Genomic DNA, 13619 nt, shown 5'->3' with positions numbered 1-13619 from the left:
CCTCCCTTAAACATTACATTATACCTTACCCTCCTACTACACTTATACAACTACACCATGTTCACAATACTCTTGATTTTTGATTAAGTGTCTTATTCAACTCTAGGATCGCCTGATGCACAAAAGAGTGTTTCAGCCTAACTTTGTTGAATCTTAGAACTCTGTACCTCCGGTTTGATGGTAATAATTCAAGGTCAGCCCCTTGAGAAGCTATATGATTCAGCTTATTATAAAAAAATCATAATTTAGAAGTAATAGGTTATTTTTTTGTCTTAATTTGATTCCCCTCATCAGAACTGTCTGTTTGATTAGGGGTGACAGATTGTAGAAGTTAATTCCCACTGATATGATTGGCTAACAACAGTTGTGTATGTTTGACAGCCTAGATGTACGCTGCTGTGATTTAGGTTAAAAACACATAAATACTTGGTACATATCAAAAGATCTATAATAACAGACAAAGCAATAATGACTAAATAAAAAAACAGTTACTCACGCTTGGGTGTTGTGACATTACTGTCTGAATCAATATAGTCGGCACAGCATCGTCTTTTAGTTTCAATCTTTCTGAAAATTCAGCGTCGAATTGTTCCTTTTTTGTAAACGAACCCGCGGTAAAATGTATTGAACAAAGGACCAAGTTCTTACTGATGCGGTCTGGAAATTCATTAAAAATAAAGTTCATCCACTCTTTCCTAATGTTGGGATCAGAAGGAAGGCAATGCAAAGACTGTGTTTTTCCACAGCTTGGCACTGCACAGTGTCTTCTTGTTGCCTTCAGAGCCACCTTTATTGTTTGGTTTCTGCATAGACCTGCTTATGCCTCTCTAGTTATTTACACCAGATGCTTGAATCGGTGGGCGGGGCTAAATAGGCAGTGATGTAGAAGCAGGTGTTGATCATCTTCTGCGGAGGCGGGGTTTAGCCACACTATTATGTCATAAAGTGGCACATTCCACAAGCTGTTGTTTTGGCAGTTTGGCTTCATTATAAGCTGTTTTTAGACTAACGAGAAAGTTTTGTGTTCAGAAACTTACAGGATGTTTTTATAGTACAACGACCTCTTGTATGTCAAAAGATCAAAGGAATTTTGATTTCTCGGTTCATGACCCCTTTAAAAAGATGACTTGTGGTTTTAGTCTGACAGAAATCAAACATTTAAAGCATGTAAAGACTTTATGACTACTTATGATTCTGAGAACAGAAAGACCTCAGAAATTCCCATCATCTCACACAAAGGAATATCGGTGGTGTTTCATTAGCTGAAAGACAGTGCCAGGGGAGAGCTGGAGTGGTTCCAGTGTGCACCTGAAAAAAAGACCCTTTAACAGGACCCCTACCATTTTGTTTATACCCCCTTTTACTGTCTCACTTTCTGTAGTTTGTGTGTGCATGTGTGTGTGATAACATGCATTTATGCTCTCATGAACCCTGTGGGAACAGCGTCTGCTCGCTGCACCTGGGGTCAGCGGAGTTTCTCCAGGTCTCTTCCTCTGTGTAGGTGGGGGCTGGAGCTTGAAGGTGAATGAGGATATAATAATGGGAAACAGAAGCTTAAACTGAGAGGTCTGTGAATAAAAAGCCCTTTCACCACCCCCCCCCCCTTAGCTTCGGCACAAGGACACCCAACCCTCCTTCCTCCCTTGCCCTGCTCTGCCTTTCATAGGAAACGGGTAATTTTCAGCCTACCGTAGTCAACTTAAACAGAATATTCATTTCATCGCCGGTATATCCGAAAGCATGTTTGCATCAAGTTACAAAGAGAGAGTCAGTATTACAGTCTGTGACATGACTGTCAAGGCATATAGGAAGAAACCCACTGAATTATGCAGTTGTTTCGGGACTCTAAGGCTATTTTCTCATTCTTTAGTGTCCCAGTACATTTCCGTTGTAGTAAACTCTGCAAGCAGAATTCATTCAAATGAATGAAACAGGGTACAGAGTGACTACAGGGTTCTCTCTCTCTCTGAAATTGAGTTACAATAAAGGGGCTTATTGTGCAAACTGGCTCATTGAATCATCTAGAAGCATCCGGATTCAGGAAGAAAGAATCTCTCATAATCCCTGTCCCTGTGATCTTATTATCTGTAGTATTCACTATGCTGCGTTAATAAAATGCCATTTTAAAAACATGGTAAAGTTCGAGGAATGTTGTATTAATTTAATTTAATTTATTGCTTACATTTTACTTTTTGCAATACATATTTTTCCATAAAATCCCTATTGAGCAAACCAAAGTAAACCTTGGCAGTTTGTTGTTACCAATAGTTTCCCATGAGAGACACACCTGTTATCTCATGTCACTTTGTTCACTTAGAGTGGGAAAAATGGCAAACATAAATAGCCATCGTGTCTTGTCTTCACATTATAATCTTCAAAATTATAATATGCCAAATATTATAAATTAGCTGGATGACCCATTGATAGAACCTTGCCTCTAACTCTGTTTTGCTAGAGTTTTTTTTTATTAGCAGTATATTCAAAAAAATTTAATGTATTTTTTTAAGATAACTGAAATGTGTCCAGCAAGTCTTTCTATGTAACTAATCAACAGTTAAATGAACAATTATTGATGGCCTGACTGATTATTCCCTCTATCTTTGCTCTGCAGTTCCCATACTGTGGTTTCCTGTTTCGTCATGAGGGCTGGCCGCTGTGTGTCCATGAGAAGGTCATAATTCAGCTCTCCTCTTTGGACTGGCGTGTGTTACGGCCCAGCGACTTCTACTTACAGGTGACGCCTTCGCCCAAAAGCCGCCCGCGTATCACGGTGAAGTGTCTGGCAGTTAGCGGGCAGCATGTGGAGGAGCTGGACGTGCCAGAGCTAGCATACACCTCTCTGTTCACCATGGATTGGCTGGACTCCATCAACCGGGGGAGGAGTGTGGTCAGACGAGCCGCCCTGGAACACTGTCTTTTATCAGCGGATAATGATATTTTTAGGGTACCCTGGGAGGATATTGTTCACCCGGAGTTTATCAGCAGACCCCCCAAAGTTACAGAACAAGCTGAAAGTAGAGGGGTGTGCAAGGAAGTTGCCAACAGAGAGGAAAGAGACTCAGACATAGATCAAGAAGACAACCCTGAGGACATACAATGTAGGATTTTTATTGACACTTCCACTGACCAATCAAGGGAGATGGACTGTCAGAGCAAGGGGGTTAAGCTCCTCCCTGCTCTCAGTGAGATCGGTAAAGATAGCAGTGGACGGAGCTCTAGCAGCACGGCAGAGGATTCAGAGGGAGAGTATGTGGAGCTAGCTGATATCTCCTTACCGCGCTTTTCCCCACAGAAGGGCTCTCTCACTCAAGCCATTAGCATGAACTACAGAAATCTACATAAACCACAGACTGCGGCTTCTACTCAGACTAAAGCCAAACCAGAGCAGAGTCTTTTGAAGAATGGCGCATGCTCACAGAGCATGGTGTGTGCCATGCTGATTGAAGAAAACCTGAGTGATACCTACCAACCTATGATCTTAACCTGCACTGCTCCTGCAGAGGCAGAGCGTCCACTCCAGCAGGTGCACGGGTCTGAGCACACCTGTGCTGCAGGTACAGCCTCCTGTGACAGTGTGTCTGAGAGTGAGTTTGTGTCTCAACACTCCGACTGTGATTCTGCTTCACTTTCTGATACGTCAACACATAACATATCACAAACAGACAGTAAACCAGTCAACACATCACAACTAGACAACGAGCCAGTCAAGTCAACACAATCAGAAGTTAAACCAGTAAACACATCTCAGCTAGACAACGAACTAGTCAGCACATCACAACCTGACAGCAAACCAGTCAGCACAGCACAACTTGTCAGTGTGCCAGTCAGGACATCACAATCAGACGTTAATCCTGAAAGCACGTCTCAACTAGATAACAATCTAGTGAGCACATCACAGCTAGACAATGAGCCAGTCAAGACGTCGCATCCAGACGCTGAACCAGTAAGCATAGGTCAGCTAGACAATAGTCTAGTCAGCACATCACAACCAGACAGCCGACCAGTCAGCATGTCACAACTAGTTAATGAGCTAGTCAAGACATCACAACCAGACGTTGAACCAGTAAGCACATCTCAACTTGACAGCAAACTAGTCAGCACATCGCAACCAGATAGCAAACCAGTCAGCACATCACTACTAGTCCGTGAGCCAGTCACAATGTCACAACCAGACCATAAACTAGTAAGCATATCTCAACTAGACAGCAAATTTGTTAGCACATTTGAACTAGACAACAAACAAGAAAGCTTATCTCAACTAGACAGCAAACCAGTCAACATATCACAACTAGACAATAAGCCAATCATGACATCCCAAACAGACATCAAAACACTAAGCTCATCTCAGCTAGACAACAATCTAGTCAACACATCACAACCAGATAACCAACTATTCCACACAGCACAACTAGGATGTGAACTGGTTAGTTTATCTTTACCAGATAGCAAACCACTCAATACATCACATTTGTACAACATGCCACTAAGTACATCACAAACAGACAACAAAACAGTTCGCATGGAGCAACCAGACAGCAAAGTAATTAGTATATCACAACCAGAAAATGAAATGTTATCTGGTACTTTAGAGAGTGAAAACTCAGAACAAGTTTCTCTGGCTAATATTGAACTTGTTGTGTTTGATCCTGCTGCAGAAGCAGAAGTCATATCTGAATCTGAGCAGGTCAGAGGTGATCATGGCCTGAAAGGCAGTTGTGATTTGCAGAATAGCAAATTGTTGGTTTCTGAGCCTTTAGCTGTCAGTGTGTCTTTACAAAAACAGACTGCGCAAACAGAGCACAGCATATGTCAGATACACAGACACATCCAAACACCATCTGAGCAAGTGCATGATCTTTCTGTCACAAAAGAAGACCATCAAGCATTTAGTAACAGTAGCCATGACAATAATGAATCTGATGGTGATTATAGTTTCAGTGCAGAGGAAGAAAGTGGGCCTGATTCGGCTGCTCCACAAAGCAAACAGGTAGCTTTGGCCTCTATCACCACGGCGCCTGAGGAGGATCTTGTTACGCTCATTTCACAGGTTCAGGTGAGGACCGAGTCCTGCGAGGACAGAAACAACAAGACTGAGGTGGAACTCCAGACAAAAGCAGCACATGCAGAAAGAGAAGTTGCGGGAAAGTCACCTTGTAAGGAGGGAGAAATGGTAGAAAAGAAAATCATTGGAATGACAGAAAGCAAAAAAGAGAATGATATAGTAGCAGTTTGTAGGGCAGAAGAAGTTGAGACTGCTCAAACAGGTCTGGTAGATTCCACACCCAAGTCTGATTCCAACGTTCAAGTTCAGGAGGAGGGCAGCTTCTCTGAAGGAACAGATGAGAAGAAACAAACCAATGTTGAAGAGAAAGGGGTGGAGGAAGAGGAGACAGAGGACATTACTGTGAGTGAGCAAGGGGCTATAGTGACCAGCTATTCTGAAAATAGAGTCCAGTCAGCATGCAATCAAGTCCTTGATGCAGACGCAGATGTGCAGAACACAAATGGACACATGCACACTCAGGACACACCTACCACTGAACGAGAAGGGCAAAAATCAAAGGAGGAGGAGGAGAGAAATGGGGGAAAGGAGGAGAGGCAAGAGGATGAGGTTACTTCCTCTGTGAAAGGCTCTCCAGCAGGGCATCAGCAACAAGCAGACATGGAGACCCATTACCATCAGCAGGAAGAGCAAGGTAGAGTCATCTTTACCAAAGAACATCCCGCTCACCTTTACATTATCCACATGCTTTTTCTCCTTAAACTCCTCCCACTTGTCCCATTCTATTTCCCCTTTTGCCTCCATCCCTGTTTCTTCGTCTGAACAGATGCATCTAAGCTTTCATCTGCTTCAGATGCATCTAAAGACTTCCTCTGCTGATGAAGAAGGACCTGCTTCTCTTTCTTCTTCATTAATTCCATTCATAACCCACTTTCACAGTTTTTTCTTCTTCCTCACATTTTATCAGTATATTTTCATTTTGATCATTATAATCCCCTTTTATTCACTTTTAGCTTGTTTAATGGAGTTTCACGCATGAATTGTGTTCTTCTTCACAAACGCCATGGTTCACAGCAGTTGTTCACTATGAGTCATTTTTTTCATAATTCATTTATAGCCATGACCACCTAGTATATTTATTCCAGATTAGCAGACTAGCTCCGGCGTTTTGAGATTCAGGCCTCTGACAAGTTACAAATGGCTCTCAAATGGCCCGTGCAATGGCGTGATAGAGCTCCTTTTCTCTTTAGGCTGAAAGAAAAGCGTTGGAGGCTCTGGTTTTACTTAGACTGGGCGCTTTACAAGGACTGACTTCATAGCAGGTCATATTCCGGCCTCTAGACAGTTTGTTTTCAAATTTGGACACCCATTAATTCCACTGAACATCGTCCAAGATAGACGCCGTTTCACATCTGAACTGCTAAAGGAAACAGCTGAAGAGAAGCCTGGGTCATGTGCAGGATTTCTGCTTTGTGTACTTTAGTAACTCAATCCTGCTTTCGTTTAGATTAAACTATTTTTAGACATTTGTTGTAGAGAGTAAAGCAGAGTGTTTTTGTGTGATCAGGAGCTGCTTGTCTGCGCATACATAATGCATTATATCTGCTTTTTATGAAGCCCTGTACACAAATTACGAGTTTGTTCCTATGACTTATTAATTTGTTCCCTCATTTTAAGTAAAGCAAGGCCACTCTGTCCTAATTAGTTCCCACAATATATTAAATAAGTAGTACAACATGGCCACGGTTTGATTAACACAAACTAACAAATTCTTAATACGTGGCCACGTCATTATTTAAAAAAAAAACATTTTAATTAGTCCTCCACATTGTGAGTTTCCGCAAAGGTTGCTGTCAGTGTCCCACCTCCTCTTCATCCAGAGGATTTGCATGCCAGGATGTGCTCACCTGGCTCAGGTGTGCTACAGGTATGAAGAAAGATACATAAGATGAGGTGAGGTGGGTGGGCCTGAACACAAACCCTGCTGCGGGACCTCTGAAATTGCAGGGGGTAAGCGGAGGGGGGTGTTTAAATGTGTGTGTTTGAGGGTTATAGATGGAGACCGGGTGGGGGGTTGCACTGCTTTGAAGACAGGAACAGCAGAAAGAAGAAATGATGGTGTGTTTGTTGTGGTAGTTTGACTATGATAGATCTGATTCTTTCTCTCTTAGTGGGTGGTTCACAAACCCTAAACATTTTTTGAGTTTTAGTACTACAGCGGTGTTTCTATGGCTGTTACCTCTATACACACAAAGAAGTAAGCTTATCTGCTATTTTTTTCTGTTTTCATTTAGTCTTTTCATCATGTATGAATTTTTCAGAGGATTTCGGCTGTAACTTTTTTAATCCACTGTTTCAAGTGTATTAGATTCACTAGAAATTGAAAAGTTAACTTCAAATATTCAGTGGAGAGTTTAGCTTGACTATTTTTAGTTCTGAAAGGAAAATTATCTTTGGACAATGCTTCTCTAAAAATCTATAAAACCTCTTGAAAAGCAGTACAGACATTGATGAGTATTCAGTCTGTGAAAGAGAGAGCTGATGAGCTGGGCAGATGGAACACACACACACGCGCACACACATTTACAAACTGACTAAAGAACTAGATAGTATGGATAAAATCCGTAAAATTTCCAAAAGTGAGCAATGTTTGATTTGTGACTGCTTGGCCAGACCATGCATTTACTAATGTGTGATTTTTACAACAGACACATATACAGTATGTACACACATTCATAGGGAGGCACGTAATTGCAGTCATTCTATTACAATAAAAATAATGAATGTGTCTGCTGTATGAAAATACATTCAGTATAAATAGCATGTTATAGAGTTGTCCCTAACGGTCTGACTATTCAGTGTCCGCAGCCACATCAGAAAGAAAAGAAAATCAGATAGAAAGGAGAAGAAATGCACAAAGAATGAAGGCTGAGGACATGGCCCATGGCCAGACTGAACTCCAGACTGTGGTGAGAGAGTGTGAAGCCAAGACCCTCTCTGCTCTGCCCTGTCTGGGGCAGCACTCGGCTCCTCGGGGGGCTCATATGGTCGACTTCCTCAATGTGAGCATTCTCTGGCGAGGAGGATGTTGGGTAGACAAGGAGACAGAGAGAAAGCAGAGAGAAAGTGGGGGTAAAACGTGTATTTTTTTTAATTAGTGTAGCTTTTTACCTAACTGAAGAAGTACATTCCATTATGTTTAGATTTCCTTTCTCAGAAGCTCACTTCAGCGGTTCCAGCTCAAATCTCTTCTGAAATATAGCAATCTCAGCCAGATTATGCTTCAGATCAATTTATACTTGTTTTCCTTGTCCTTGTACAAGCTGTTTTACGAGTCCTGGAATTCCTAGGACTTCATCTCATCTGTTTTTGATCTCAGTATCTATTTTCTGCACAGCAGCAGCAGTGCGTGGCAGCGCAGCAAAGTGAAACTTTAGTTTTATGACTGTCGGAAGCTGATCTCCAGTTATCTCTGAGCCCTATCTTGCTGTCAGGTACATGGGGCAGAGATCCAAGCTGCCCTATGGGTCGATGCACAGGATGATACATCGAATGCTTAAAATTAGCTTGTAGAGTGTGTTTGTGATTTGAGGGCCAAGCTGCATGATGGTACAGATTGGACAAATGCTCATGCTCCAATCAAACATCTCTGTTGCTGTTTGTTAATAGGGGATTATAGAGAATGTGGGTCTACTGGCTTTATAAAGAGATCTGTCATGTGAAAAGACCTCAGTGTTTTCAGATTCTGAATAGCTTTGTTTTTCATGACCCAGTGATTTAGCTTTTTTTGAAGTTTGAGCCAAATATAGTTATCAGTCAGCCATCAGTAAGCTGTGCTGTATATCTTCAGTGAGTAAGAGTCTCAGTTAAATCTATTTTTATTACTGAGCAATCAAACATTGCAGTAAAGACTAACTCACATTGATCAAATCAATGTATCTGTGGGCTTACTAAAGACTATGTACTAATGTACTATATGTACTAAAGACTATGACTGTTGTCAACATTTTAAACTGACTTGCAGTGGGTTTCTGTGTTTGCATTTTAGGTGTGTGTGTGTGTGTGTGTGTGTGTGTGCGCGCTGGTGTTGTTTGTGTTGAAATTATTTTTTTTTAATATTCCAGCATCCAGTCAGGAAGTAGACAGTATTGTTTCCCATCTGTCTGCTAAAACCCAAGGTGAAGACCCCTCAGCAGTTCCTCCACCACTGCCGCCCATCTCCCAGAAGACCCAGCCTGTCCAGAGTGAGGCTCATGACATCAATCCTGATGTCCTGAGCTCAGGAGTGCTCTGCCTGCCTGGTGAGGGTCTTCTTTAATTGCTATTAATGTGGTCTTTCCATCAATTTCATCCAAAAGCTCATCTTTTTAAAATCAATTTTAGGAACAAGAGATAAATCCGGCCACGCGCTTATGACAGTGACAACGAGAAACACTATCTGGTTGAATCCAAACTGCAATAGTGGAGAGCTGGTGCAGATCATGGTCTACTTCTTCAGTACACTCAGGTAACTAGTGCAGTTCAAAAGTTTGTGGTCAGTTATTTATTTATTTTTTAATATTTTTGAAAGAAGTCTGTTATGATCACCAAGGCTTCATATTTTTGATAAAAAATACAGTATAAGCAGTAATACTGCGAAATATTACTACAATTTAAAATACTTTTTCTAATTGAATATATATTTAAAATGTTATTTTTTTCCCGTGTTGGCAAAGCTGAATTTTCAGCAGTCTTCAGTCTCACATGATCCTGCACAAATCATTCTAATGTGCTTAAGAAACATTTCTTAATATTATCAATGTGTAAAACAGTTGTGCTGATTCATATTTTTGTAGAAACCATGATACGTTTTTTTCACAATTCTTTGATTAATAGAATGTTTTAGAATAGAATGTGAATAGAATAGAGCAGCATTTATTTGAAATAGCATTATAACATTATAAATGTTTTACCAGCACTTTTGATTGTCTTAATGCGCCCTTGCTTAATAAAAGTATTAATTTCTTTCAAAAAGCCAAGAAAATCTTACTGACCCTTAACTTTTGAACGGTGGTGTTGGTGTTTTCTCTCTCTCTAAATCAATTTATTAGACAATAGACTTTTCTAAGTCTACTTTTATCATCCTGTGCTGTTTTTGTAAATAGACTAACAAACAATTGTATATGTGATTTGATTTTATTTTTTTATTCTACCCATCCTTCATCAAAAATGTGACCTTGATTTGACAAACAGGAAGGAAGTTAGTGCTTTGGGACTGACTGTCCTGGTGGATGCCCGCAGGTGCTCTCCTGTCCCCGCCCTCTTTAAAGCCTTCAACATCCTACAGGTAAGAACACCCTGACAGTATGATTTGTGATAACGCACACATATACAGTCTACCATTCGTCCATAACCTCCAGAGAATCCTACACAGAGAGAACTGTAACATGCCGTTCACATCCTCAAGGCGTTTCCTTTCACATACTTGCTTCAAAACTAAATGGAATGCAAACTTGCCATGTATCCTGATATTTACTTTAAACAGACATCTGCTACTTAGGAATTCAGAAGATGGCTTACTAAACTAAAGCAAACATTCTAGAAGAATTTCCATCGACAAAATCAGTCATTTTTGGCTAAACAAGGCAAATAAAAGCAGCACATCATAAATATTAACTGTGATTTACCAGCTGTGGAAATAAATAGTTATAGCAAACAGAAAGAGTTACACAATAGGACATACTCACAAGAGAGTAAGAGAGCGAGGGAGATGGGTTTGGTTTTCCTTTCCTCATCTGGGATTGGTTATTTTGCAGAATATATCAACTAATGACATTAAGAACTTGGATTCTTTCTTGTCAGTAGTTAGCTACTTAGATTTAATCTCAGTGCTTAAATAAAGGTTCAACTTTTACAAGTGTAGCGTATCCTGTCAGATTTCGTTATATACATTTACTTTGGGTGTTTATGGACAGTGGATGGCTTATCTCATCTGAGTGGCCTTACACTGTAGAAGATACTCAAGTGAAATGACTGAATCACCTCACCAGTCATTTACACGAGGGATGTGAGGACACCAATAAAGAAATACTGCAGGAACATGATTCCTGAGCACATTTAATAGAAGTGACTTTAGAGTTTGTGACGTGGACCTTAATGCTGCTTTCTTCAACTGCCAGCAACCTGCCCCACTCTAAAAGATTGAGGATGTGCCAGTGCTGACTTCACCGTTTAAACTTCCTGAGTGAGATAGAGAGCGGTAAACATGAGCAATATAGAAGTACAATTGAGAATGTTTTTAATGACAGTATTGTTTTAAATAGCACTGGGCTGCTATGAGAGGTTTTTATTGTCTCTGCTCATTTGAGCTGTAGCACAGCTGCAGAAAACCCCTGTGTCCTTTCCGTCATTTATTTTTTTTCTCTCCTCTTTGATCTTCTATCTGTATCTGTAATCCATGATGGACAGCATACAAGTGCTGTCTTGTGGAAAAGGTGGCTTTACTGAATGTTTAGGAGATTCTTGATGATAAACTATGTGAACGTCACGTGTTGGAGCACCTTTCGTTGTATTCAAGGTCAGTGCAAACACTGACAGATGAGATCTGTCTGAATGAATGCAGTAGCTCTGTGACCGGTCCTCAGGGAACAGCCACGGGCTCTCCTTCTTCCTCTGATACTATCATCTTATTATACAGCAAAAACATAATTTTTTTATCATTTAATTATTTTTATAATTTAAATATATTAAACCGTTTTCTGTTTTAATACTTAATTTATTCCAGTAATGGCAAAGCTGTATGTTCAGCAGCCATTACTGCAGTCTTCAGTGTCACGTGGTCCTTCAGAAATCATTCTGATATGCTGATTTGATTATATATATTATATTAGCACCACTGTTGATCAATTGAATCTTTGCTGAATAGATGTATTTTAAAAAATGTACTTTTGAACAGCAGTGTATAAAAGGATTGATATATTTGTAGTTGTGACACATATTTGAGTTTAGTTTATCAGTCTTAATAAAAAGGTATGGTCCCACTTTATATTAGGTGGCCTTAACCACTATGTACTTGCATTTAAATTAATAATTTGATACAATGCACTTATTGTGTACATACATGTTTCTACATTGTACTTATATTTTTAAAAATACCTATATGTAGTTACATCTGTAATTAATTTCTGTTATTACATTTATAATTACACTGTTGACCCATCCCTTACATCTTAACCCACCCTTAAACCTACCCATACCACCAAACCTGTTCCTAACCTTACCCATATCCCACCTCAAAAGCAGCAAACGTGTTTTGCAATAAAATATGACCACAATAAGTACATTGCACTTATTTTTTATGTAAGTACATAGTAGTTAAGGCCACCTAATATAAAGTGTGACCAAAGTATAATCCCAAAATATTCTATTCTCTGCCAGGCTTTTGTTAACCGGAACAGTCCCCACATTTATCATTCCCTCTCTTCAGCCCCCACATGACAGAGGAAAACTGGAAACCTGATCCAAACTCACCATATATTCATTATTTTAATACACTCAAAAAGCAAAGTGAAAATGAAAACTGCTGTGCCCTGAAGAGTTTGTTGATGTTTCTGGAACATTCCTTATGTTTAAATATTCCTTATTAAATATGCTATTGTTTCATTCCAGCAAAGCTTTTCTTCCTTCTGTTCTGATGTGGCTATGATGGCATGATAATGCGTGCATGATCAGTATGCATGATGGATACAAGAAAACAGACAAAAACAGCTCTCAAATGGCATAATAGACTTCTCTGGTCTGTTTTTACAGTGTTGTTTTTCTGCTCTTTTGTTATGGGGCATATAACTGAGTTCATTCACTGACAGAAGGCTTTTATTGTATTTCTTGGGGCACATGACAGAAAATTGGCTGCTAGGTTATGTAACCTTTAAAAACTTCTGTTAAATGATGTAAATGTCTAGTTTAAAGTTGGCATTAAAGGTGACATATCATGAAAATCTAACTTTTGAAACATGATAATCAGAACCAAAACAGATGTTTTTTAGCAGATACGAGCTGTAAAGGCACAGCTCTATTCTGGAAAAGGGGGCGGGGAGCAGCAGCTAATTTGCATTTAAAGAGACAGGCCCGAAAAACAGAGTGTTTCTGTTTCCACTCAAAATAGGCATTTTCAGCATTATATAATAAATGATCTGTGGAGTATTTTGAGCTGAAACTTCACAGACACATTCTGGGGACACCAGAGACATATATTACATATTGTAAAAAAGGGGCATAATATGTCTCCTTTAAATGAAAATTCACCCCGTTTTCTAAATGTTATTGATAATATTGATCTTGCAGTTCATCCATACATATTTAAAAAAAATTTTACGTCGTAATTCTTTGTCAAAATGTCATAACTTCCGGTGAAACGACAGGCTTTTCTCTGGTGACGTACACTGAAGTCTTCCCAAACACTTTGCTTACAACAATGGACTGCAAGCTCACATTCAGATCTGCCTCCACCAGTCAACAACCGATGGATAGAATCAAATCCCCACCCTGCATTTTTTTCTTTTTCAATAATCTGTTACTCTCAGATATACATCACAATACAGAAGAAAGTCTCTTCTTCTGTTTCATTGTGAATTTAAGG

The 13619-nt window shown here is 39.8% G+C and overlaps 1 protein-coding gene across 1 annotated transcript in view; it reads left to right on the top strand.

The window, feature by feature from the left end:
• LOC107664380 (rho guanine nucleotide exchange factor 40-like) overlaps nucleotides 1–13619 on the top strand; it is a 78247-nt gene that overhangs the window by 27958 nt on the left and 36670 nt on the right. The window contains exons 3-6 of the mRNA XM_016454931.1: nucleotides 2612–5696; nucleotides 9127–9303; nucleotides 9386–9509; nucleotides 10235–10328. Of these exons, the coding sequence (XP_016310417.1) occupies nucleotides 2612–5696; nucleotides 9127–9303; nucleotides 9386–9509; nucleotides 10235–10328 (3480 nt within the window). The remainder of the gene's footprint in view (nucleotides 1–2611; nucleotides 5697–9126; nucleotides 9304–9385; nucleotides 9510–10234; nucleotides 10329–13619) is intronic.

Source organism: Sinocyclocheilus anshuiensis, unplaced genomic scaffold, assembly GCF_001515605.1.
Source record: "Sinocyclocheilus anshuiensis isolate Anshui unplaced genomic scaffold, SAMN03320099.WGS_v1.1 scaffold307, whole genome shotgun sequence".
Lineage (NCBI taxonomy): Eukaryota > Metazoa > Chordata > Actinopteri > Cypriniformes > Cyprinidae > Sinocyclocheilus > Sinocyclocheilus anshuiensis.
This window is presented reverse-complemented; position numbering and strand designations above follow the sequence as displayed.